Raw genomic sequence first — 22,880 nt, 5'->3', positions numbered from 1 at the left:
ATCACCTGAGCAGTACGCACGGCACCAAATTTGTCGTCTTTTATCCCTTGTGCCCTTCCCACCCTTTCTCCCTGAGTCCCCGAAGTCCTTTGTGTCATTCTTATGCCTTTGCATACTTATGAGTGAGAACTCCCACTTATGAGTGAGAACATACAATGTTTGGGTTTCCATTCCTGAGTTACTTCATTTAGCATAATAGTCTCCAATCTCATCCAGGTTGCTGCAAATGCCATTAATTCACTCTTTTTTTATGGCTGAGGCATATTCCATTGTGTGTGTATATATATGTATATGTATATATGTGTGTATACTGTTTCCTTACCCACTCGTTGACTGATGGACATTTGTGTTGGTTCCTCATTTTTGCAGTTGCAAACTGTGCTGCTAAACATGCATGTGCAAATATCTTTTTCATACAATGACTTATTTTCCTCTTGGTAGATCCCAGTAGCGGGATTGCTGGATCAAATGGTAGTTCTACTTTTACTTCTTTAAGGAATCTCCACACTGTTTTCCATAGCGATTGTACTAGTTTACATTCCAACCAGCAGTGTAGACCAACATCTATCTTTTTTAATTTTTTTGATTATGGCCATTCTTGCAAGAGTGAGGTGGTATCGCATTGTAATTTGATTTACATTTCCCTGATCATTAGTGATGTTGAGCATTTTTTCATGTTTGTAGGCCATTTCTACATGTTCTTTTGAGAATTGTTTTGAGAATTGTCTATTCATGTCCTTAGCCTTCTTTTTGATGGGATTGTTTGGTTTTTTTCTTGCTAATTTGTTTGAATTCATTGTAGATTCTAGAGATCAGTCCTTTGTCAGATGTATAGATTGCAAAGATTTTCTCACACTCTATGGGTTGTCTGTTTACACTGCTGATGGTTCCTTTTGGAATGGAAAAGCTCTGATTTCAAACTATACTATAAGACCGTAGTCACCAAGCAGCATGGTACTAGTATAAAACATAGGCCCATAGACCACTGGAACAGAATAAAGAACCCAGAAATAAACCCAAATACTTAGAGCCAACTAAGTATTTGCAAACAAAAACATTAAGTGGGGAAAGGACACCCTAGTCAACAAATGGTGCTGGGATAATTAGCAAGCCACATGTAGCAGAATGAAACTGGATCCTGATCTCTCACCTTTTACAAAAATCAACTCAAAGTGGATCAAGGATTTAAATCTAAGACCTGAAACTATAAAATTCTGGAAGATAACATTGGAAAAATTCTTCTAGACACTGGCTTAGGCAAGGATTTCATGACCAAGAACCCAAAAGCCAATGCAATAAAAATGAAGATAAATAGCTGGGACTTAATTAAACTGAAGATGTTTAGTATTTATATCAGTCGAGAAGCATCTAAATCTCACCGAAAATGACCCAGATTTTTGTTCACTGCTCCTTCTTGGCCCACTCTCCGCCCAGTACCAGAGACAGAGGATGTACATCCTCAGCCTGTTGCACCAAAGGTATAAAACTGAGGCCGACCTAGGTTTACTCTCCAACCCAGCTAGTTTTTGTGCTAGTGTCTAGGTGCAGCATTTAAGGTTTAAAGGCTCTCTCTACCACCTGTGGATACCAAAGAGTAGCTGAAGATCCCTTTCTAATGCAAAGTTCTCAACAGAACTGAGTAGCAACATCAAGTTAAGGACTGCCTGGGATCTGGTCTTCAAGCCAGTGGTTTCCAAAAGCAGCTGACAGAACCCATTAGAGAAGAGCATTGGACCTGAACTGTCCATTAAGGCAAGCCATTTGTGGCGATTTACATTTAAGTAAATTAAAATTTAAAATTCAGTTCCTCAGTTGCACTAGGCACATTTCAAATACTTAACAACCACATGTGTCTAGTGGCTGCCCCATTGAAAAGTGCAAATCTAGAACATCTCTTCATCCCAGAAAGTTCTATTGCACTACATTGCTTCAGATTTTCCAAGAGAGGCCCAAAGTTCTGAACGGTTAACGCACTCCTCAGATGTCTTTAACAGTACACTCAGAAAATAGTCTCACAAAAATCTGACATTACCATTTGCCCAACTTCTTCAAAGGGAATCTGTGGCACAGAACACCCTGGGAATGAATTCCTGGTTAACTAAGCCACTTGATTAAGCACAGGGCCTTAAGCTACAAATCAGGGCTGTGGCTCCCAATTGTGCACAGGGCAATTAACTCAGCTCAGATAACCGGCCAAACCCAGTTCAGCAAACCCTATGTGCATGGATTATACACACAGGGTGTGTGGGGATGTGTGTGTGTGAGAGAGAGAAAGAGAAAGAGGAGGGAGAGGCGAGAAGGTCCAGGAGCACAAACTCAAATGCCCACAAGCAGGCCAGGCAAATAGCAACAATGCATTAAGGCCGTAAGTGAGAAAATAAGCACAGAGTAAAACAATCAAACATGACAACAATAACTTATCCTCACTGTTAGGGAAGCAATAATGGAGACTGGAGCATTAATAATTATTTCTAAAGAGAATAGAGGTGTCTCAGCTCCAACTGATGGTTGCTATGTGGGAAAGTAAAGCCCAGCATTGTCAGAGCTTCTGATTTGCCTTTCCCCCAAAGAAGATAGGAATCTGGAGTTTTGCATGAAACCTCAAAATATTTAAACGCTGACAACTAAGTCAAAATATAACACTGAGCAGACCTACGAAAATATGTCTGTGGGTCACAGCAGGCCCAAGAGCCCTCTGTTTGCAAACTCAGAAGCTGCTCATTGCAAGCTGAGTAGCAGAACCAAAACCAAGTTGGAAGCATGTGTAATGCTGATGGCGAGTCAGTTCTGTCCACATGCTGTAAAGAAGTGAGGTCTGAATAGGAAATAAAGCACTCTAGTAAGTCAGTGACCAATAAATTGAAAAGCATTTGAGGAATCCAGTCTGGGCCTAGCTTGTGTATACAAGAACCTTAAAATCTATTTAGGTAACAAGGCATCAAAGCCTGAAAAGTTTAAAAATTCAAGAGTTCTAGCCTATTCCTCCAGGCTACTCCCACACATTACCATACCAGCTTCTTGTTACTACACAAACTCTCTTAGATTCTGATCCCACAGTTAATCAGGGAATGGAATTGTTAGTCTAATCAGACTATTCCCAGTTCTGGGAAGCTGCCTCAACTTGGAAAACAAACTTATTATTCAAAATATCTGAATACAGAAAAGATTCATCTTGAAAACACTATCAAATATAATTTTTCCTTTTTAAAAAAGAGTACTCACATATACAGTCAGATACACAAATTGGCCTTTGTAAATTCCAGCAGGCCCGCTATCCCATGAATTCAATGCTCTTATTTCTCATTCATTCCAACCCCTGAACACACTATACGTCCTCATTACTAGAAAAGTCTTTCCCTTATTCACTTCATCCTCAGTGAATACACACACACACACACTCGGCCCTCCACATCCATGCATTCTGCATCTGCGGATTCAACCAACCACAGATCAAAAATATTTAGGAAAAAAACTATCCGTACTGGACAAATACACACAATTTTCTTGTCACTATTCCCTAAACAGTATAGTATAACAACTTTTAAATAGCTTTTACATTGTATTAAGTATTATAAATAATCTAGAGATGACTTAAAATATACAGGAGGATGTGTGTAGATTACATGCAAACACTGCAGCAGTTTATATCAGGAACTTGAGCATCTGCAGATTTTGGTATCCAAGGGAAGTGCTGGAACCAATCCCCCGTGGATACTAAGGGACAATTGTCTATATAAAATGAATGTTCACTTTAAGCAATTATTTGAGCAGCTTCTATAGGAAGAATTCTTTAAGGGTAGGAGTAGAGGGTAGGAGTAGGAGTATTCCTAATGGCACTAAAAGGTCAATAAATACTCTAACAAATTCCACACTTTTTTTTTTTTTAATGAGAAAAGGCCAGAAATGTCAAAATTCAATTTGAAAAACAATGTGTAACAAATTCACTTTCTGTAAATCAGTGAAAGATGCTTAAAAGGTTTGAATCCCTGGACGGCAAGGTTTTAAGCCCTGTACTTCGTAATAATAATCCCATTAACAAATAACATGCATTGTGCTTAATAACAGGTTGGTGTATAGGTATCTAAGACACAGTATCTGAATCAAAAGAGTTTAAAATCCAATGAGTTCAGCAGTATGAAAAAATTAGAGGAGTAGATTAGTGATTCTCAACCTTGGCTGGGCATCAGAATCACCTGGAGTGCTCTTTAAAATACCTATGCCCAGGACCCACTCCTAACCCAATGAATGAGAATCTTGGAGAAAGGGACACAGGAATTTCTAATGTTTAAAATGTTAAATGTGAAAATTAGAGGTGATTGATGTTTAGACAGGGTTGAGAGTCCCTGCAGGATACAGCTCAATTACCCATTCACCTGTGACACATAATTTTGATGATAAATTTAACTAATTACTCAATGACCCCCACCATGAGCACATAAGAAGACAATCACTTCTCCACTAACAACTTCACTAAATTGGATTTGGAGGCTGGGACACTGATAAAGTGTCAGGATTCTGAGATAAGCAATTCCACAGTTCTCACCTCTCAGTCCACCACCTTTCCAATGGAGTTCATCAAATGGCGGCAGGAACCTCAAAGGCCCAGACTTCAGAAGGTAATTAAAGCCTTCTCAAAAGCTCCCCCTGTATCTTCAGGATCGCACCAACCTCTGGCCTTATCTGATATTAATTCAGGGGGTTCCCAACATTCCACAAATACATGTTCTTTGTTCTCAACAGGCAGTGGTTACTTCTCAGATGCTGTGCACGAAATCTAGAATGGTATCCTTGGGCTTCACTTACTTTCCAAACTTTAGAAACCTCAACTTCTATCCTCAATCTTGAAACCCGTCTTTCTCCCATCTGAATGACTCAGTGCCTCAGAAAATAACGGACTTACTCTACATTCATGTTCCCACCAAATTTGTTTCTTTACAGCACTCCCCACCTGGATGTCTAAGATCTTGCCCATTTTCCCATTTGTAGTTAGACTGAGGAATATTTTCCACAGTTGATTTGTAAATCCTACAATATTTGCCTCAGAAACTAGATTTTCTACATGTAGACCTCATAAAATATATAATTAAGAGAAACTTGTGGATGTCCCATCACTATCCAAGAAGCAAAATTGCTATTTTTAGGTTGATGTGATATGGCAGTTAGTAGATAGTAATGTCTTTTTAAAACAAGAATTAAAAATAATATGGATAAATTCCAATTCATAACAACATATACAGCACTAGGCTATGCAGTTAATGTCTGAGAGCAAACATCTAGAGACACAGTTCCTGGTTTCTAAACCCAAATCTACCACTTACTTGTCATGTCTCTGTGTCTCTTTTTTCCCCCCAATTTGTAAATCAGGACAATAATAGTACCTAACTCCTAAGGTCATTGGGAGAAATAAGTCATAAGCATAAAGCTCCTAAAACAGGGCCCCTGCACAGAATAAGCACAATACATGTTATATGTTAGTGTGATTATTATTACGAAGTGCAGGGCTTAAGACCTTGCTGTCCAGGGATACAAACCTTTTAGGTGTCTTCCACTGATTTATAGAAAGTGAATTTATTACACATCATTTTTCAAATTGAATTTTGACATTTCTGGCCTTTTCTCATTGAAAAAAATAAATAAAAGCATGGAATTTGTTAGAATATTTATTGACTTTTTAGTGCCATTATGAATACCATTTAATATTAGTTAAATCTTGTTAGGATTACAATATTATTTAAAATGAAACTATGGGAGAAGAATACTTGGGGAGGGGAAAAATCATCACTTACTACTTCTTAAAATGAAATTTCAAAAGTGAAAAAAAGAGGAAGGATTCATATGCTGCAGGTGACCTTTAAATGTCATATTCACTAATATATATAAATGTAAACAGAAAAATATAAGTCTGGTAATAATAGTAAACTGATCAATGCAATTACATTGTTCTGTGGTTAAGTTACGTTTCCATTCCAGAATATCAATACCTTTTAAACACTTTTTAAGATCAAATTGTAGTGCATTAAATATCAGCTGGTTAGTTCTCTTCATGTTATTTACAAAGCTTGTAGTTTCTCTCTTACTTGGACAGCCCCCTGTACTAAACTTCCAAATATACAAGATTTGAGGGCATAAATTATTTAATAGTTAAAAAGTAACTTCAATTCTGTAAGACAATCCTTCAGTGAGATCTATTTCAATCTGTCTGGAGTAATGCTGTTACTATTAATCTTAGCTCACTTTCAAAAGTTAGTGAAATACGATTTAATAGAAAATCGGTTACTTGTTTAAATCTCAGTTAACTCAATTACATGATTTAAACAGCAAACACTATTTTAACAATGGCAAACACACATACACACACACACATGCACACGTTGCAGATTTTCACTTAGCTTTCCAAGCCACTTTAATATTTTCCCTCCTCAACCTCAATTCCATCAGTAAAGAGTTCATCTTTAGGGGTTATATTTAATATATTAATAGACGTTTCATTGTACTCTCCTCCAGTTCTTGAGAATCCAAAGCAATATACACGTATTTATCCAGAGCTGAATTTTTTTCTGTATAGTAATTCTTAATGGAGGCGAAGAGGGTGCAAGTATTTTCTTAAACCCCTAAGCTATATACTTGTAAGAAACAATCACTTTTATGCTTTGGATAACCAATAAGAAGTTAAAGGAAATGAAAACTTAAATTTTTCCATCACTAGATTGACCAACCCACTATTTTAGTCACATGGCATGAGACCAAATATTAAGAGAACAACTGACCCCTAAAACAAGAATTTGTGACTTGCCCTGTTTGAGGAAGATTTGGGACATACAAAATGTTCCATGTGAAGATTCAAAAAATTAAAAGGTTATTCAATGCCTTCATTTAAACGTTTCATTGAGGAAGTCCCAGAGGCCCCATGTTACCCAAATACTTGGTGTAAGTTCTACTGCCAGATATTTTCTCAACATGTATTGAATACTTTAAAACAACTGTCACTTAATTTCTACTTGTTCCTGACTTCAGCTACAGAGCTAGGGACGTCTTTCTCATTTTAATAATCACTCAGGACCCGACAACAGCCCACACACATAGTAAATGCTCACAGAATCTGTGACAAACTGAAAACACTCAAAATGTAGACAGGTTGGCTAAGCAAACAGTGTTCTCCCACCTGAGTTCCTGCCCAAGTTACTGAGACAGGGCAGCTCACATGGCTGAAACTCCAAAGGCCCCATCAGTTGTAACTTCCGAGTATGTGTCACTTGCACAGTCAACTTTCTAACTCCAAGGAGCCTAAGTGAGGCGGGCCTTAATGGGTCAAAAATCACACGTAGGTGAGCAGCACTTTCTAAGACGTTCCCTCAAACAAGTTCTAAACCAGTGCTCCTCAAACTTCAGTGGGCATTCCAATCACCTGGGGATCTCCTTAAAGAGCAGATCCAGAGTAGGTGGGTTTGGAGTAAGTCCCCATATTGTGCAGTTCTAAGGAGCTCCCAAGAGAATCCAACGCTGCGGGTCCACCCACGACCCTAGGAGCTCAAGGCCCACAAATGCCCAAAGACATCCAGATGACTACTATTAGCAATCGACAACAACTTCAGCTACAGGCAGTGCCCCATAATCCCCTGGGTTTTCTGCATCCCCTGAGTGTGGCCACCGGGTCGCACCTGGCAGGTGCCTTGACTGCAGCCGCGCCCCCCTCCTCCGCGCCGCGCTCACCTTCTCCCGGGTCTTCAGGTACCGCTGCAGCGCCTGCTGGGTGAGCTCGCCGACGCGCAGCTGGCCCTCCTTGCAGGGCACCACGATGCCCGTCCTGCCGAAGCACACGGTCACTTTCATCCTGGCCCCCGGCGTGGGGCCGGGCCGGGCCGAACAGGTGTCTGACCCCGCGGGCGCAGCCCCTACTCTCGGAGGACGCCCGGGGCCCGGGGCGTGTGGGCCCGGAGACCCGGGGCGCCGCTCCCCGGAGACCCTGAGGCCCGGGGGCTCGCAGCAGCGCCCCTTTCACCCGGGCAGGTGACGGGAATCGGGGAGGAGCGGCCGTGGAGAGGGGTTACCTCCCAGGTGCCCGGCGGCCCAGGACGCGGCTGCTCCGCGGCCCGGCTCCTCCTCCTCCTCCCGCTCCTGCTCCTGCTCCTGCCCGGCCCAGGCGGCTGCTCCGCGCCCACCGAAGCGGAACTGCCGGCCCTGCCCTATCGCTGGCCGTGGCCCTGGCCCTGGCGGTGGTGGCAGGGCCGGCCCCAGGCCCCGGGCTGGAGTGGGCGGCGGCGGCGTCGCGCGGGGCCAGAGTTGGGAGGAAACTTTTGCGCCGGCTCCCAACTCCTCCGCGGCGCCCGCGCTCTGGGCTCCCGCGGTCCCGGGGCCGGCCTGGGCCGGGCTCTTAAAGGGGCCGCGGCGCTCCCGGGCCCCGCCGCGCGCTGGATGACGCCGTGCCCCGGCCCTGCGGGCCGGTAACTGGAGCCCGGGAGCTTCGTCTCATCACCTGGGTCTCTCCCTGGCTCTCTCCCTCTCGCACGCATGCACACGGAGCTCTGGGGAGTTGTAAGGGGATCCCAGGGCTACACACTCGGGGATTGAAACCGGATCTCAGAAAGAACACCCGAGGGAAGAACGAGGAGACTGCAGAGCTGCACCCTTCACAGGAGGGGACTGCAGCAAGATGCAAAAGGAGCCTAGGAGCAGGTGCTTCTCATCACGCCCGCCAAAAACACCCAAGGGGTGAGGCTGCCAGGTGTTGAGATGCAAGCGTGGCCCGAGGAGCCTAAGTGAGGCGGGCCTTAATGGATCAAAAATCACACTTAGGTGAGCAGCACTTTCTAAGACGTTCCCTCAAACAAGTTCTAAACCAGTGCTACTCAAACTTAAGTGGGCATTCCAATCACCTGGGGAACTCGCCTTAAGCACAGCCCTTGCCGCTGCCCTGAGGAGCCCTGGGATAGCAGAGCTGAAGGGAATCTTGGAGAGAACGCGGGAGTGGAACCTTTTCCTTTTACAGACCCTTGAGGACACTGTGTATTCGGCCAAAGGTCACACCCGAGACCCAGATATGATCGCATGTGTTGACACATAGCCTTCTGGAATGCGACTACCGTTGTGCATTTTATTAGGAAAAAAAAAGTTAACACCTTTAGGCTCACGATTTGGCAGGTGTATATCCATCACCAATTGAAATGGGAATATGTGGGGGAAACCAACAAACTACATTTGTTTCATTCTTACCTCTCATGTAAATGAGCTCCTTTGAGCTTAACAACTACCCTGTAGGCAGATATTATTCTTCACATCTTGTGCATCAAGAATGGTGCTTGGAGAGGTCAAGAGACTGAGCAGACCATGGTGTTAGTTCTGTTGAAAAGAACTCAGGTCTTCCGAGTTCAATCTCTGGTCTCTCCCTGCAGTTTTCTTAGCCATCCAGTTCATCCAGCAAGACCCTCGGGGCTGCATCATGTGTTTCTCTACAGAAAGATTTGCTCCCATGTGGACACACTTAAATAGAACTTGAATTGCCTAGGACGGTATGATAATGCACAGGAGATTAAATTCACGGGTTTCAAGAGGTTTTTTAAAAAAATAAATTTTAGCTCATTCATACATCCAGTAAGTATATATTTGTTGTCTTCTATGCATAGAAGGTCAGTGGCAACCAAGAGGATCATGTAAACCAAGTCCGTTGTAAATCCAATACAAACTAATTTATATTTAAATAAACCAAGGACAGAATTGATGGCCTCATGAAATCAGAAGATCCAGAGAGCACTCCATTGAGGCAAGGTTGAAAGCAGGAACTCAAACCATGTCCTCGGGGGCCAGCTAGCTCTCTCCAGCTCTTGGCTCTATCTGTCCCTCAGTGTGGTCTCCATTCTCAGGCCAGCTCTCTTCAAAGGAGACACTGTATCCTCTTTCTAGAGACGAGGAGCTGAGGCCAAAGGAGGTTAAATGATTTGGTTAAAATCTCATTCTTAGAAAGTAGCAGAGGCTGGCTTAAAACCCAGGTCATCTGATTCCAGTCTTCATCGTAACTGCAGTGCCATTTCTTACATGAGAAGTACCAATGAGTAAATCAAACAAACAAATAGATACTGGTGCCATGCATTGATGTGTGGCCCTCACTTTTAATATTGGGTATTATATGGACCTATAGAATGGTATGGAGCAAACATTTTCCACTGATGAAATAACTTTGCACGTTGCTATCCTTCCTGCTTCATGGCTTTTTGCTTTACAGTTGCTCCAGACTCATTTTCTGCTGCTTGGGTCATGAATAGCTCCCTTCTCCTCTCCACAAATTCCCTCTTAGCCCAACTTTAGCTCCTTCCCAATATCTAGAACCCCCCACCCAAAGTCCTGGCTTTGAGAATCTCCAAGTGAACCATAAAGAACACTCCAGCTCTCCCAGTTCCACTTGGGAAGTTGGAATTGGGACGTAGGGGTTGCAGCAGAGACCATGCCATTGTGAGATGAAGGAAGAGATGACTCTAGATAAGGATGTGATCAGTGCATTGTGCAATCCTGCACACCCCTGGGTGACCTTTTATAGCCCTAAGTTAGTATGAAGAGTTTAGTGTTTACATTTCGTGTTTATTAAATAGCCAGGTTTAATTTGTTATTCAGCCTCATCACAGCATATATAGAAACAATTTATCATATATTATCAAGGGATTAAAAAAAGAACACAACTGTAACACAGTCATTCATGCCCAGCAAATTCCTAAATCAATATTTTATGCCCCATGGGACCTTGTGGGCAGAAGACAATAAATAATTTGCCTTGATTGAATAACACTAGAGGATCCTAAGCCTGGGTTCCATTTTCTTGTTTTGCCTGCTTGGTGGATAAATATTGCCTGTGATGTGATATTTTTCCATTTGTTATCCAACAGCTTAGCAAGTACTGGAGTAGCCAGTAAAGAAGTGTTATACAGAGAAAGAACAATAATCCTGATCAATATTATTAAACTGCCCTGCCTTGAGGAAATGTAACTAAAATGTCAGGTACCATCAGGTGTACATTGAATGAAGAACGATATTTTATCTATAGTTGACCAGTAATCGAGTCTCATGTCTTGTACTGTTAAACAAAATATTTTTACCTTTCAAGGAATTATTTATAGCAAGTACTATTTATCACAAAAAAATGAATCTATTTTACTAATTACCTTACTTCTAAAGCCCTTGGAGCATTAGTATAAAAGATCGCATTCTTTGCTTCCTTCTGAAAGCAGGTGCAAGAATGATTGCATAAAAAAAGAAAGAGAAAAATGGGTATTCGTTTTCATTTTTTTCCCTTTTATATTTAAAAGCAAATGGTCTGTGTTATTGTTTAACTGGACAAGAATGGATTCTTCTTTAGAGCTGTTTGTCTCTAAATACTGCATGGCATTCATTTGTTGACATTTTTGGTTATTTATTTCTGTAGCTCTCCTGGATGCACAAATAACAATGCTCTTCACCCTAAGGGGAATATTATGGGCCACTGACTTTTTGGAAGGTCCATCTTTTTGCCTATCCTATAAGCAAGGCTCACAAGTCTTCACAAATGATACAGCTGTATTACCCCTTCTTATATTGAATTCTACTCTGTAGAAACAAATATTCTCCCTAAGTTTGTTTTCTTGAAAAGAAGCTGAATCATGAAATGAGCATCTCTTAAAAAAATAAAATGAACAACCAAAAGCAAGGAAACTGTTCTGATGCTGTTATATTTAGTTAATTTTGATTATTAGTTAGATGTTTTCCTCATTGTGTGATCTCCTTCTCTGAAGCTCATTGGGGCCCATTAATGGTAAGCACAGGAATAGGCCCTACTCTGGATAGGACCAGGTCCTTTCACCTTTAAGCGTCTGTAGAAGACTGTTAGGAAGAGGGCCAATACCAGTGGTCATGGGTGCTCTCCAACAAGCTCAGCTGTCCAAAGATAGCTTTGAGATAAGGGTGCAACCAAGAGTTCTCTTTTCAATTCTCCTTACTTTACTGAAGGCCACTTTCTGACTCTCATTTATATCCCGTTACTTGGAGAGGAAGTGAACAGGCATCCATGTAATTGACAGAAGGTAGAGAGAGATTTGGCCCTGGATGTTTCAGTGTTTAAATCAGGTATGCACCGTGATAAGCTAAGTAATCTTAGGCACATGTCACTTTCTTTTTTTGTAAAACGGGATGATAACTCTATTTTAAGGTGTAACACACAAAAAGCACTCAACACATAGTAGCCAAGATATATTGCCCTCCTTCAACTTTTTTTCCATTTACTAGCATTTCTAAATGTCACTTGTTTTCATTGAGTCTGAAACTACTTCCAAAGTGAAATAATTCAAATGATACATAGAAACTACACATCAACTACACAACTTCTGGAGACAAAGTGTAACTAGCTCTGTAATGAGGGTGCCAGGATCATAGCAAAACTAAAGTTAAGATGTGTATTCTAGTACACAATCTACATATTATTTCATCTGGTGCTCAAAAAACAATCCTGAAACATTTAATCTACTATCTGAGAATCACAGAATTACAGAGCTGAATGGGGCCTTGGAGATTACCTGATACAATAACGAAACTGGTTCAGCCAGAATCAGAACCCAGAACCTCTGGATCATAGTCCAGTGCTTTCTTCACTTCCCTGTCTGCCTGGTAATAGAATTTATAACATTAGATATTTGACCAACATTGGTTCAAGGCTTTCTGGTTTGTTTTTGTTTTGTTGTTGTTGTTGTTTTTGAGACAGAGTCCCGCTCTGTTGCACAGGCTGGAGTGCGGTGGCGCAGTCCCGGCTCACTGCAGCCTCTGCCTCCTGGGTTCAAGCAATTCTCCTGCCTCAGCCTCTTGAGTAGCTGGGATTACAGGTGTGCACCACCACACGTGGCTAATCTTTGTATTTTTAGTAGAGACAGCTTCCTGACTTCAAGTGATCCGCCTGCCTCAGCCTCCCAAAGTGCTGCGATTACAGGTGTGAACCACTGCAGCCGGCCATGGCTCAAGGCTTTGAACTCTCACTGGGCTAGGAAGTGCTGGTATGGCATTCATTCTTCTACCTATTCCTGCAGTTTCAATTTAAACTTAAGATTCTGAACACTTATTCTCCCCACAATCATAAATATCAAAAAAGTTTGCTGAGTATTTAAATGACTATTGCAGAAAATTATAAACCACCAAAGGATTTTAAGCAGGAAAATAACATGATCAGATTTGTGTTTGGTGGAATGCAGAGGACCTGGGAGACAGGCAGAAGCCCCTGCTTCATTCATTCAATCCACCATTCATTTTCTAATGCAACAGCAGTTTTTCAACACCTATAATGTAACTGAGCACAAAGTGACTATGAAGCTTAGACTCTAGTGAGGAAGACAGATAATAAATGACTCACCAAATGGACAAAATATTTGCACATTGTTATAAAGTATAATCAAAGGTATAAATAGCAGGCTTGTGTAATAGAGAATAATTGGTTAAGGGAGAACCTATTTATATTGGATTGGTAAGAGGAAAAAAGTTACTTTGGGAAGAACTCAGAGAAAAGGTGAACAGTAAATGCAGATATCTCTCAGATAAGACCAAGAGTGATGTGTTTTATGAATTAAGAAAAAGCAAGTTTGGTTCCTGGAGCATTAATGAGCCAAAAGACAGGCAGGAAATGAGGTAGAAGAGATTGTCTAAAGCAGTGGCCTCCTAGAAGACCAAGGCAACATGGATGATGAAGAAGGGAAGACTGGGGATATCTTTCTGTATTTGTGATAGATGGTGGATGGTAAGCTTTGGGGAAAAATTAAGAAACACTGGTTTCTAATTTAGACAAGTAGTTAAGAAGTGACATTATTGGCCAGGCGCGGTGGCTCACCCCTGTAATCCTAGCACTTTGGGAGGCTGAGGCGGGTGGATCACCTGAAGTCAGGAGTTCAAGACCAGCCTGCCCAACATAGTGAAACCCCATCTCTACTAAAAATACAAAAATTAGCCAGGCATGGTGGTGCACGCCTATAATCACAGCTACTCGGGAGGCTGAGGCAGGAGAATCACTTGAACCCAGGAGGCAGAGGTTGCAGTGAGCCAAGATCGTGGCAGTATACTGCAGCCTGGGCGACAAAGTAAGACTCCATCTCCAAAAAAGAAGAAGTGACAGTATTAGTTAAAAGTTAAAGCTAAGGAAGTTGGAAAGTGGGGAGGCCTTTGCAGATGTTGGGGAAAAAAAGAGTAAGTTCAGTTGGAACGTTCTAAGTTTGATGTGCCTGCAAAGCAAACAGGTAGAAATGTTTAGTCAGCTGGAAATACAAAGTTTGGAGCTCAGGAGAAAGTCTAAAGACTATATATTGAGATTCAGGGGTCATAGGTTGAAGCTCAACTTGTCAGAAGAGAAGAGATCATCCAAAGAAGGAGTTTAATATGAAAAGGCAATAGGGCTTAGACTAGAATCCTGGAAAATGTCCATATTCAAAAAAAGGGAGATTTGGAGAAGTTACATATGCTTATAATGATGAATTGTTAATGATGATAAGGTATTATTATTATTCTCTATAAGGTATTATCAATGTCAAAGATGTGATAAGAAAGGGTGCTGCTGCCCTAATGAAGACACAACAGTAGAAAACAGGAAATTGAATGTTAAGAATGGAAAGCAAGAGAGTTTGACCAGAACAGATAGGTTTCATCGGAGCATAACATAGGATATAAGGCTAGAAAGATGCAGGAAGAGGAAAATGATTCCAGGACAGCTGTGAGAAATAGATTAAGGAGTTTGGATCTAAAGCACCAAAGAGATAGCCTCTAGATGCTTGAACAAAGGAGTCATATGCATAAAACAGCATTTGATAGTCATTATTTTGACATCTTTATACATAAAGACTTTGAGTAGGAAGTGACTGAATTTAGGAAGAATCCAAAAGAAAGATGTTGGAGTAAGTCATATCAGGCTGAATTTAAGTGAAACATCACATATGTACATATTTGTAAAATATCTCTGCCTTTGCGTATGTTTGTCCAAAGTAGTAAACTGAATTATTGCTTAATGTAAAGTCTTTTTAGTCTGCTATTCTATGAATGGAAAGTGCAGACATGCCATATGATTCAGGGTCCAGTCAGGCAAACTGAAAACATACCCTATATCAAATAGAGGGAGTTGAATACGAGAAATTAATTACACTGTTGATGAAAGGGCTGGGAAGGCAAGCAAGATATGGGAAGGCCATTCAGAGATTAGCCACAGCAGGAAGCTGCTTCTTTCTCAAGGGCTGGCTGCATGCAGGGAGGATGCAGAATGTTAGCAGAACCCAGAAGCTGGGCCGCCTGGCAGGAGCTAAAACCAAAGCAAGGACTGAGCTGGGAGCCTGGGGACAGAGCCTGTCCAGAGAAGACCTGCAACAATCAGGAGGAGTTGCAGCCACAGCCAGGAAACACAACCAGGGGAGAGAAGGAGAAAGAAAAGAAGACGAGAGAGAAATACCCACCCCCTGGATTCTTGTCTTCCCCCCTCCATGCTTCTAGCAGTGTGTAGTGCTGGCAGGACTGGCGGGAAGCCAGTTAGCAAGGAGAAGGGCAAGGAAGTGTTTGGGAACGAACCTAATAACTTGCCCGGAAGGACTTTCCTAGTGGGCTTCTACAACAATCCAAAAGTGCTTTCGTCTCACGAGCCATATTTTAAATTTTGGAGAAGCACTAACAGTGTTTCCAATTCAATCTGGTATATTTGCAAAATGAATTTTTTTTCCCAGACTAGGCTAAATTCATGCTTTTCTCAAGAGAAAGTACTTCTACATTTTAACAGTGAAATATAAGCTCTTCCCTGATAGCTAAAATCACCATTAATTTCTATCATCATGTAAGAAATTAAAAAATTTCTACTCTTGCTCAGTTATCAACTCAAATTAATAGTTTGGTTTAGCTATGATTGTGTAGTACTGTAAGCAGCAAATCCAAAAATCTTATTAATATTAAATGCTGCAGTCAAACTATAGTGCTATCTGATAATATTTCATTTATTTTATATGCTATAATTTTAGACACTAATCCATGAATTCATAATGGAAGATTTGAAAGACTATTTGATTTAGAGTTATGATTCCTCTGTATAAAATTATTTAATAAAGTCATTAATGCTTTGCCACATGTATACATGAATAAGTATAACTTTATTTCAATATCAAAAAATGATTTAATCCATATTTTCCTTCAAACATGTGCACACCTGTTAATACATATTTGTTACAACTTTTTAAATGCTCTTTTATTATATAATCAGAATATAAATAGAATAAAGAAAATAAATAGGTTATATGTGGACTTCAACATGTCTCACAAGACTTGAAAAGAGCAATTTCACAGCAAACAAAAAGAGGTATCAGTTTACCACATACATAAAACTTCTGGCAAGTGATACCCACAAAATAGCGGTATTGACAATGAGTAGCATATGTTGGTCATGCCTCTACCAAATCCAATAAGTTTCATTAAGTTGCAAGTTCCTTACTCAAAGAGGCAGTGCTGTATAGAAAGGACTAGGATAGCTATAGATAAGACTAAGAGTGGTCCCTGACTCAAGGACAGCCATGTATAGGCTAGCCAACCCATGATATAATCTGATATTAAAAGCAAGTAAAGTCATTGGTGATCAGCTAAGCCAGACAGATTGGCTCCTTCTAGTATGTAGGCTACAGAATAGAAGAGGATTGGCTGCTTGGTATTGAAGGAATCAAAAAGCCAAAACCTTGAGATTTCAGTGGCTCGTGAGACGAAAGCACTTTTGGAGCTGCCTCAACTCTCCATTGACCCCAGTACCAACCTACAAATATTGTCACAATAACAGTCACCCCTTAACCAATTATTTTTTGTCACATTATTTTGAGTGAGACCAATTTTTAAAACCAAAGCAACTTATTCTAGCAAAGAACAAAAAGAACTTATAAGTAAATTCAAGAGGAGATAAATTAATGGACAATAAGTCATGGACTCAAGGCTTTTACATACATTTTTGCCAGAATGAACCCAGGGCCTATGGACAATAAACTGGATTATAACTAGAGTAATTGGGAAGTCAATGGATACTTGAATAAATCTTCTTGAAGAAAGAATGTTGAACATTGGCTGTTAGGAGTTGGTAAGCTATGATTGCAGGAAGCTATGTGATCGTGCCACTGCACTTCAGCTTAGATAACAGAGCAAGGCTCTGTCTCAAAAACAAACGAACAAAAAAACAAAAACAGAAACACTTTATGAGCTAAACTAGAGTAATTGCCAGGGAAACACCCATCCAGGAATGGAAAGATCCAGCATAAGAACAGAGCCAAGGCTTGGGACTTTTCTGCATTCCAGAAGAAACAAGCAAACCGGTTTTTCTCAAATAACTGCTTTGATGGTTGCAAATATGGCCAACCATAGGCAGAAACCAGAGACAGTTAAACTTTATTCTTGAGACGCAGATTGTTAGGAGGAACTCCCCAGAAGAGCATTTGAACCCTACTGCTGGGGCTCAGAAAACAATATCCCAAAGTATGGCACTTTGGCATGCTGAGTCCTTTGAACTAAAGGAGATTGGAAGGCCTCAGAAGCAGTTTCAGAGGCAAAGTCTCTCTCTCTGATCTTCTGCTACCCTTCTATCTCCTGCCCACCACCCCCATTTCTCCTCCAAAGCAAGTCATAGAAACCAGAATTCCTCTTCCCCATGGTGGGTCATAGAAAATAGAACCCATCTAAAGTCATAAAACCTAGAAATATGACTTTAGCCTTCCCCTTACTCTAACCTTTCTATGTAGGAACCTGCCATAAAGAAGTTCTCTGACCTACCTTATCTGGTAGTAGAGCATAAGACTCTTGTTCCAGAGGAGTCCTGCCTGGTAGCTAGAAGGAAGGAACTCTACAGAGAGGCCAAGAAGAATCCAGACAGGCCTTGCTAGGTCCCTGCCTCCCTAGTCTATTATCATTATTTAATCCCATGTTTGTTCAATCACAGCTCTACATGGCTAGCTGCCTGTTCGTCATCAAATTCAGGCATAAAAAATGTACAGTTTTCCTTCGGTGTTTGAGTCTTCATGTCTGAAGGCTCCTGTGTCACATAACACTTTGATTAAGTAAATTTGTTATGCTTTTCTCTTGTTAATCTGTCTTTTACTATAGGAGTATAGGCCATGATCCTGATGACAGGTGAGGAAGGACCTTATACCTTTTCCACCCCTACCCTACTATAGTGTAATGTGTGCTACAGTGAATCACACAGACGCACTCCTGCTTCAGGACTGAGTGCTCATCCAGTGATGCTGGTATTGTTGGCAGCTGAGGATCTCATCTGAGCCGCTGTCCAGGAATTACCCTCAATGGAACAGAGCCTCAGTGCTCAAGATTGGGCCTCATTCATAGGGCAGTCCACATGCCCACATCCAATGAGTGGTCTATGTGTGTGAGAGAAGGAATAAAGGCCCAGACCCCTTGCTTGAAGGCTAATCAACTCTGAATGTCCATTATAGTTATGGTAAACCTTTGTTGCAAAAGTGTCCCTGCCCAACTCCTTTCTCTGCATAACCCTACTTCACTTCCACACAAGAATTGATTTTGACCACATTCACCAATAAATTTACACATGTGAATCTCCGTCTCACAGTCTGTTCTGCAGATAATCCAACCTAAGAAATAAGGTAATAAAAGAACTGTTAAAAATTCACAGACACAGTGCTTTACATGGAAATGAGGGCTTAGGTAATATGTGATTAACAAACCTAAAGATAATATGAATGCTTGAATAGATGAAGGAATGTATTGTAAATGACTCCAGTTATTTTCAGAAAAATACTCAAAAGGGTGAATTAGCAGAAAATGGAACCAAAGAAATAGCTGATAATAGCTTAGTGATAGTGGCTCATATGGGTCTGCTACAATGACCAAAACGTCTATTGAAGCCAGTGAGCAGGATTCCTGAAAGCACAGGAGAGTTAACAAGAATTTCAGCATCTAGAGAAGGAAGCTGTATTAGTCCATTTTTGTGCTGCTATGAAGAACTACTTGGGAGTGGGTAATTTACAAAGAAAAGAGGTTTAAAATTGACTCACAGTTCTGCAGGGTTGGGGAGGCCTCAGAAAACTTACAATCATGGTGGAAGGCACCTCTTCACAGGTGAGAGAGAATGAGTGCAAACAGGGAAAATGGCAGACACTTATAAAACCATCAGACCTCATGAGAACTCACTATCACAAGAACAGCAAGGGGGAAACCACCCCCATATTTCAATTACCTCCTGCTGGGTCCCTCCCATGACACCTGGGGATTATGGAGATTACAGTTCAAGATGAGATTTGGGTGGGGACACAGCGAAACCACATCAGAAGCCATTGCAAGTAAGGCACACCCCCTCATGTCTTATATTCTAGCTAAAAGAAAATCATTTTAATTTTGCATTCTACTTGACAGTACATTCATTTTTTTAATTAAAATATGTTTTAGGCCGGGCACGGTGGCTCAAGCCTGTAATCCCAGCACTTTGGGAGGCCGAGACGGGCGGATCACGAGGTCAGGAGATCGAGACCATCCTGGCTAACACGGTGAAACCCCGTCTCTACTAAAAAATACAAAAAGCTAGCCGGGCGAGGTGGTGGGTGCCTGTAGTCCCAGCTACTGGGAGGCTGAGGCAGGAGAATGGCATAAACCCAGGAGGCGGAGCTTGCAGTGAGCTGAGAACCGGCCACCGCACTCCAGCCCGGGCGACAAAGCGAGACTCCATCTCAAAAAAAAAAAAAAAATATATATATATATATGTTTTAGATTAATTTTCATTAAGCAAAAGTGTTTTCTTACCATCTCTTTGGCTAAAAAATGGAATGTTAATCCACTGGATCCTTCAGCTTTATCCAGGCAATTTCTCTTCACTACCTAAGATTTATTTTTTATTTTTATTTTTATTTATTATACTTTAAGTTCTAGGGTACATGTGCACAACGTGCAGGTTTGTTACATGTGTATACATGTGTCATGTTGGTGTGCTGCACCCATTAACTCGTCATTTATATTAGGTATATTTCCTAATGCTATTCCACCCCCCTTCCCCCACCCCATGACAGGCCTCGGTGTGTGGTGTTCCCCACCCTGTGTCCAAATGTTCTCACTGTTCAATTCCCACCTATGAGTGAGAACATGTGATGTTTGGTTTTCTGTCCTTGCAATAGTTTGCTTGGAATGATGGTTTCCAACTTCATCCCTGTCTGTACAAAGGACATGAACTCATCTTTTTTTATGGCTGCATAGTATTCCATGGTGTATATGTGCCAAATTTTCTTAATCCAGTCTATCATTGATGGACGTTTGGATTGGTTCCAAGTCTTTGCTATTGTGAATAGTGTCTCACTAAACATATGTGTCCATGTGTCTTTATAGCAGCATGATTTACAATCCTTTGGGTATATACCCAGTAATGGAATGGCTGAGTCAAATGGTATTTCTAGTTTTAGATCCTTGAGGAATCGCCACACTGTCTTCCACAATGGTTGAACTAGTTTACAGTCCCACCAACAGTGTAAAAGTGTTCCTGTTTCTCCACATCCTCTCCAGCACCCGTTGATTCCTGATTTTTTAATGATTCCTGACTTAATAATGATGTGGAGTCTACAGAGGCAGGTAGGCCTCCTTTAGCAGGCCTCCTTGAGCTGCAGTAGGCTCCACTCAGTTCCAGCTTCCTGGCCGCAGCTTTGTTTACCTACTCTAGCCTCAGCAATGGCGGGTGCCCCTCCCCCAGCCTCGCTGCCTCCTTGCAGTTCCATCTCAGACTGCTGTGTTAGCAATGAGTGAGGCTCCATGGGCGTGGGACCCTCCAAGCCAGGCGCAGGATATAATCTCCTATTGTGCTGTTTGCTAAGACCATTGGAAAAGCGCGGTATTAGGGTGGGAGTGACCCAATTTTCCAGGTGCCGTCTGTCACTGCTTCCCTTGGCTAGGGAAGGGAATTTCCGACCCCTTGCACTTCCTCGGTGAGGCGATGCCTCGCCCTGCTTCTGCTCGTGGTCCATGGGCTGCACCCACTGTCCTGCACCCACTGTCTGACAAGCCCCAGTGAGATGAACCCGGTACCTCAGTTGGAAATGCAGAAATCACCTGTCTTCTGCATCGCTCACGCTGGGAGCTGTAGCCTGGAGCTGTTCCTATTTGGCCATCTTGGAACCTTCTCTGCCTAAGGTTTATAATTGTTATTAAAAATTGAGAAGTTAGTCATCTAAATATGTATATACAAATGGCAATTGTTTATATTTTTATAACTTTATGAGTAAAGAGCTGAGTGTGGTGGCTTATGCCTGTAATCCTAGCATTTTGGGAAGCTGAGGTGGGAGGATCACTTGATCCCAGGAGTTCAAAACCAACCTGGGCAACATAGGGAGACCTCGTCTCTACAAAGAATAAAAAAATTAGCCACGTGTGGTGACTCACGCCTGTGGTTCCAGCTACTCGGGAGGCTGAGATGTGTTGAGCCCGGGAAATTGAGGTTGCAGTAAGCTGTGATGGCAACGTGGCAACACTATACTCCATCCTCGACAGAACAAGGCTCCCCTGTCAAAAAAACAAAACAAAACAAACCTTTATGAGCTAAACCAGAGTAATCACCAAGGAAACACCCATTCAGTTAATTCAGCTGTTCAGCAAATATTTACATAGTGACTACTATGTGTCAGGTTCTGTTTTAGGTATACAGTGGTAAACGAGAGAAGCAATACCTCTGCTCTCCTGGAAGCTACACCTAGGACTGAGATTTCCAGAATGTGGCCACAAGGGGTTTTAGTATGAATCTTTACACTACTGTTGGTGAACATTTCAGTAGTCTTTCTCCTGTGAGGTCATGTCACTTCTGACATGTGATGATCAGTAACCATTTTTGATCCACTCGTCAGTTTCGAGCATGCCCTGCAGAATTACTCAAAGGATATTTTAAGCGATAAAAAATTGCTGAGAGTGTTGCTCATTTATTTCTAACTCTATAATTTTCATCAAATTTACAAACTAAGAGTGGTTATCCACAGAATCAATTCTCATTACCCAACTCTCAAACTTCATTTTTGTTATAGCCATTTTGCCATATACAATGAAAGCTTCCACAGTTTTGCCTTGAAGGTACTGACTGTGAATAAGAGTTCTAAAGCAAAATAAATCTCTACTTACCTCACCACAATTTTAAACTCTCCTTAAGTTATAGTTAAGATAAACAATGAATTCATTCTTCTAAGGTTTTTGCCTCTAGTTCTGATCTTTTTTATATTTTTTTCTCCATAAGGTAAAATAACTCAACTTTGAGAAAAATGTATCCTTTACCTTTTCCTATCTAAATCAATGTGCATCTGTGTAGTTGACTACATTTTCAAAATTACTTCTCATTTTATTACAAATGACCTGACCTAAAACATTGGCTTTTAGTTTTAATGTTTGTCAGTCAGGTTTCTAGAAAGAATCAGATGGCATACTTTAACCAGGTGAAATGATAAAACTTTACTACAGGAACCACTTCCTGGTGTGGGCAGCTTTAGGCAACCCAACAATGGCAGGGGCAGTTAGAGCTAGCAGGATGGGAAGACGTTACATCCGTACTCAGAGTGATGTAGAAAGGGCCACCTGACGTATCATGAACATTAGCCCAGCAGAGATGCAGCCAATCCATAGCAACATGGCGGAAAGATAGCTGGGAGAATAAATATACCAATCTCATATCCTTCCACATCTCTCTCCTACAGGTACATTACACTGGTCAAGCCCACTCGGAGGCAGAAGGCAGGAAGTCTTATGAAACTCCTGTAGCTAAGAGTTTGTGTGGAAAAGGGTAGAGGGTGGATCTGGAGGGACATAGGAAATGTGTCCAGCACACTGTTGTTTTAATTTTTTTCTGAAATAATGTATTCTTTTCCCCATCCTATTGAGCATTACACAAAAAAAGCAAGAGTCAG

The 22,880-nt window shown here is 41.4% G+C and overlaps 1 protein-coding gene across 2 annotated transcripts in view; it reads right to left on the bottom strand.

Annotated features, from left to right (window-relative positions):
- The window catches only part of PARD3B (par-3 family cell polarity regulator beta), a 1,146,560-nt gene extending 1,138,232 nt beyond the window's left edge, over positions 1 to 8,328 (bottom strand). For both annotated transcript variants that reach the window (XM_010352639.2, XM_030916822.1), the window contains exon 1: positions 7,711 to 8,328. In XM_010352639.2, coding sequence (XP_010350941.1) covers positions 7,711 to 7,830 — 120 coding nt within the window. In that variant the 5' untranslated portion in view covers positions 7,831 to 8,328. The remainder of the gene's footprint in view (positions 1 to 7,710) is intronic.
- Positions 8,329 to 22,880: the final 14,552 nt, after the last annotated feature.

Source organism: Rhinopithecus roxellana, chromosome 14 (assembly GCF_007565055.1).
Source record: "Rhinopithecus roxellana isolate Shanxi Qingling chromosome 14, ASM756505v1, whole genome shotgun sequence".
Classification (NCBI taxonomy): domain Eukaryota; kingdom Metazoa; phylum Chordata; class Mammalia; order Primates; family Cercopithecidae; genus Rhinopithecus; species Rhinopithecus roxellana.
This window is presented reverse-complemented; position numbering and strand designations above follow the sequence as displayed.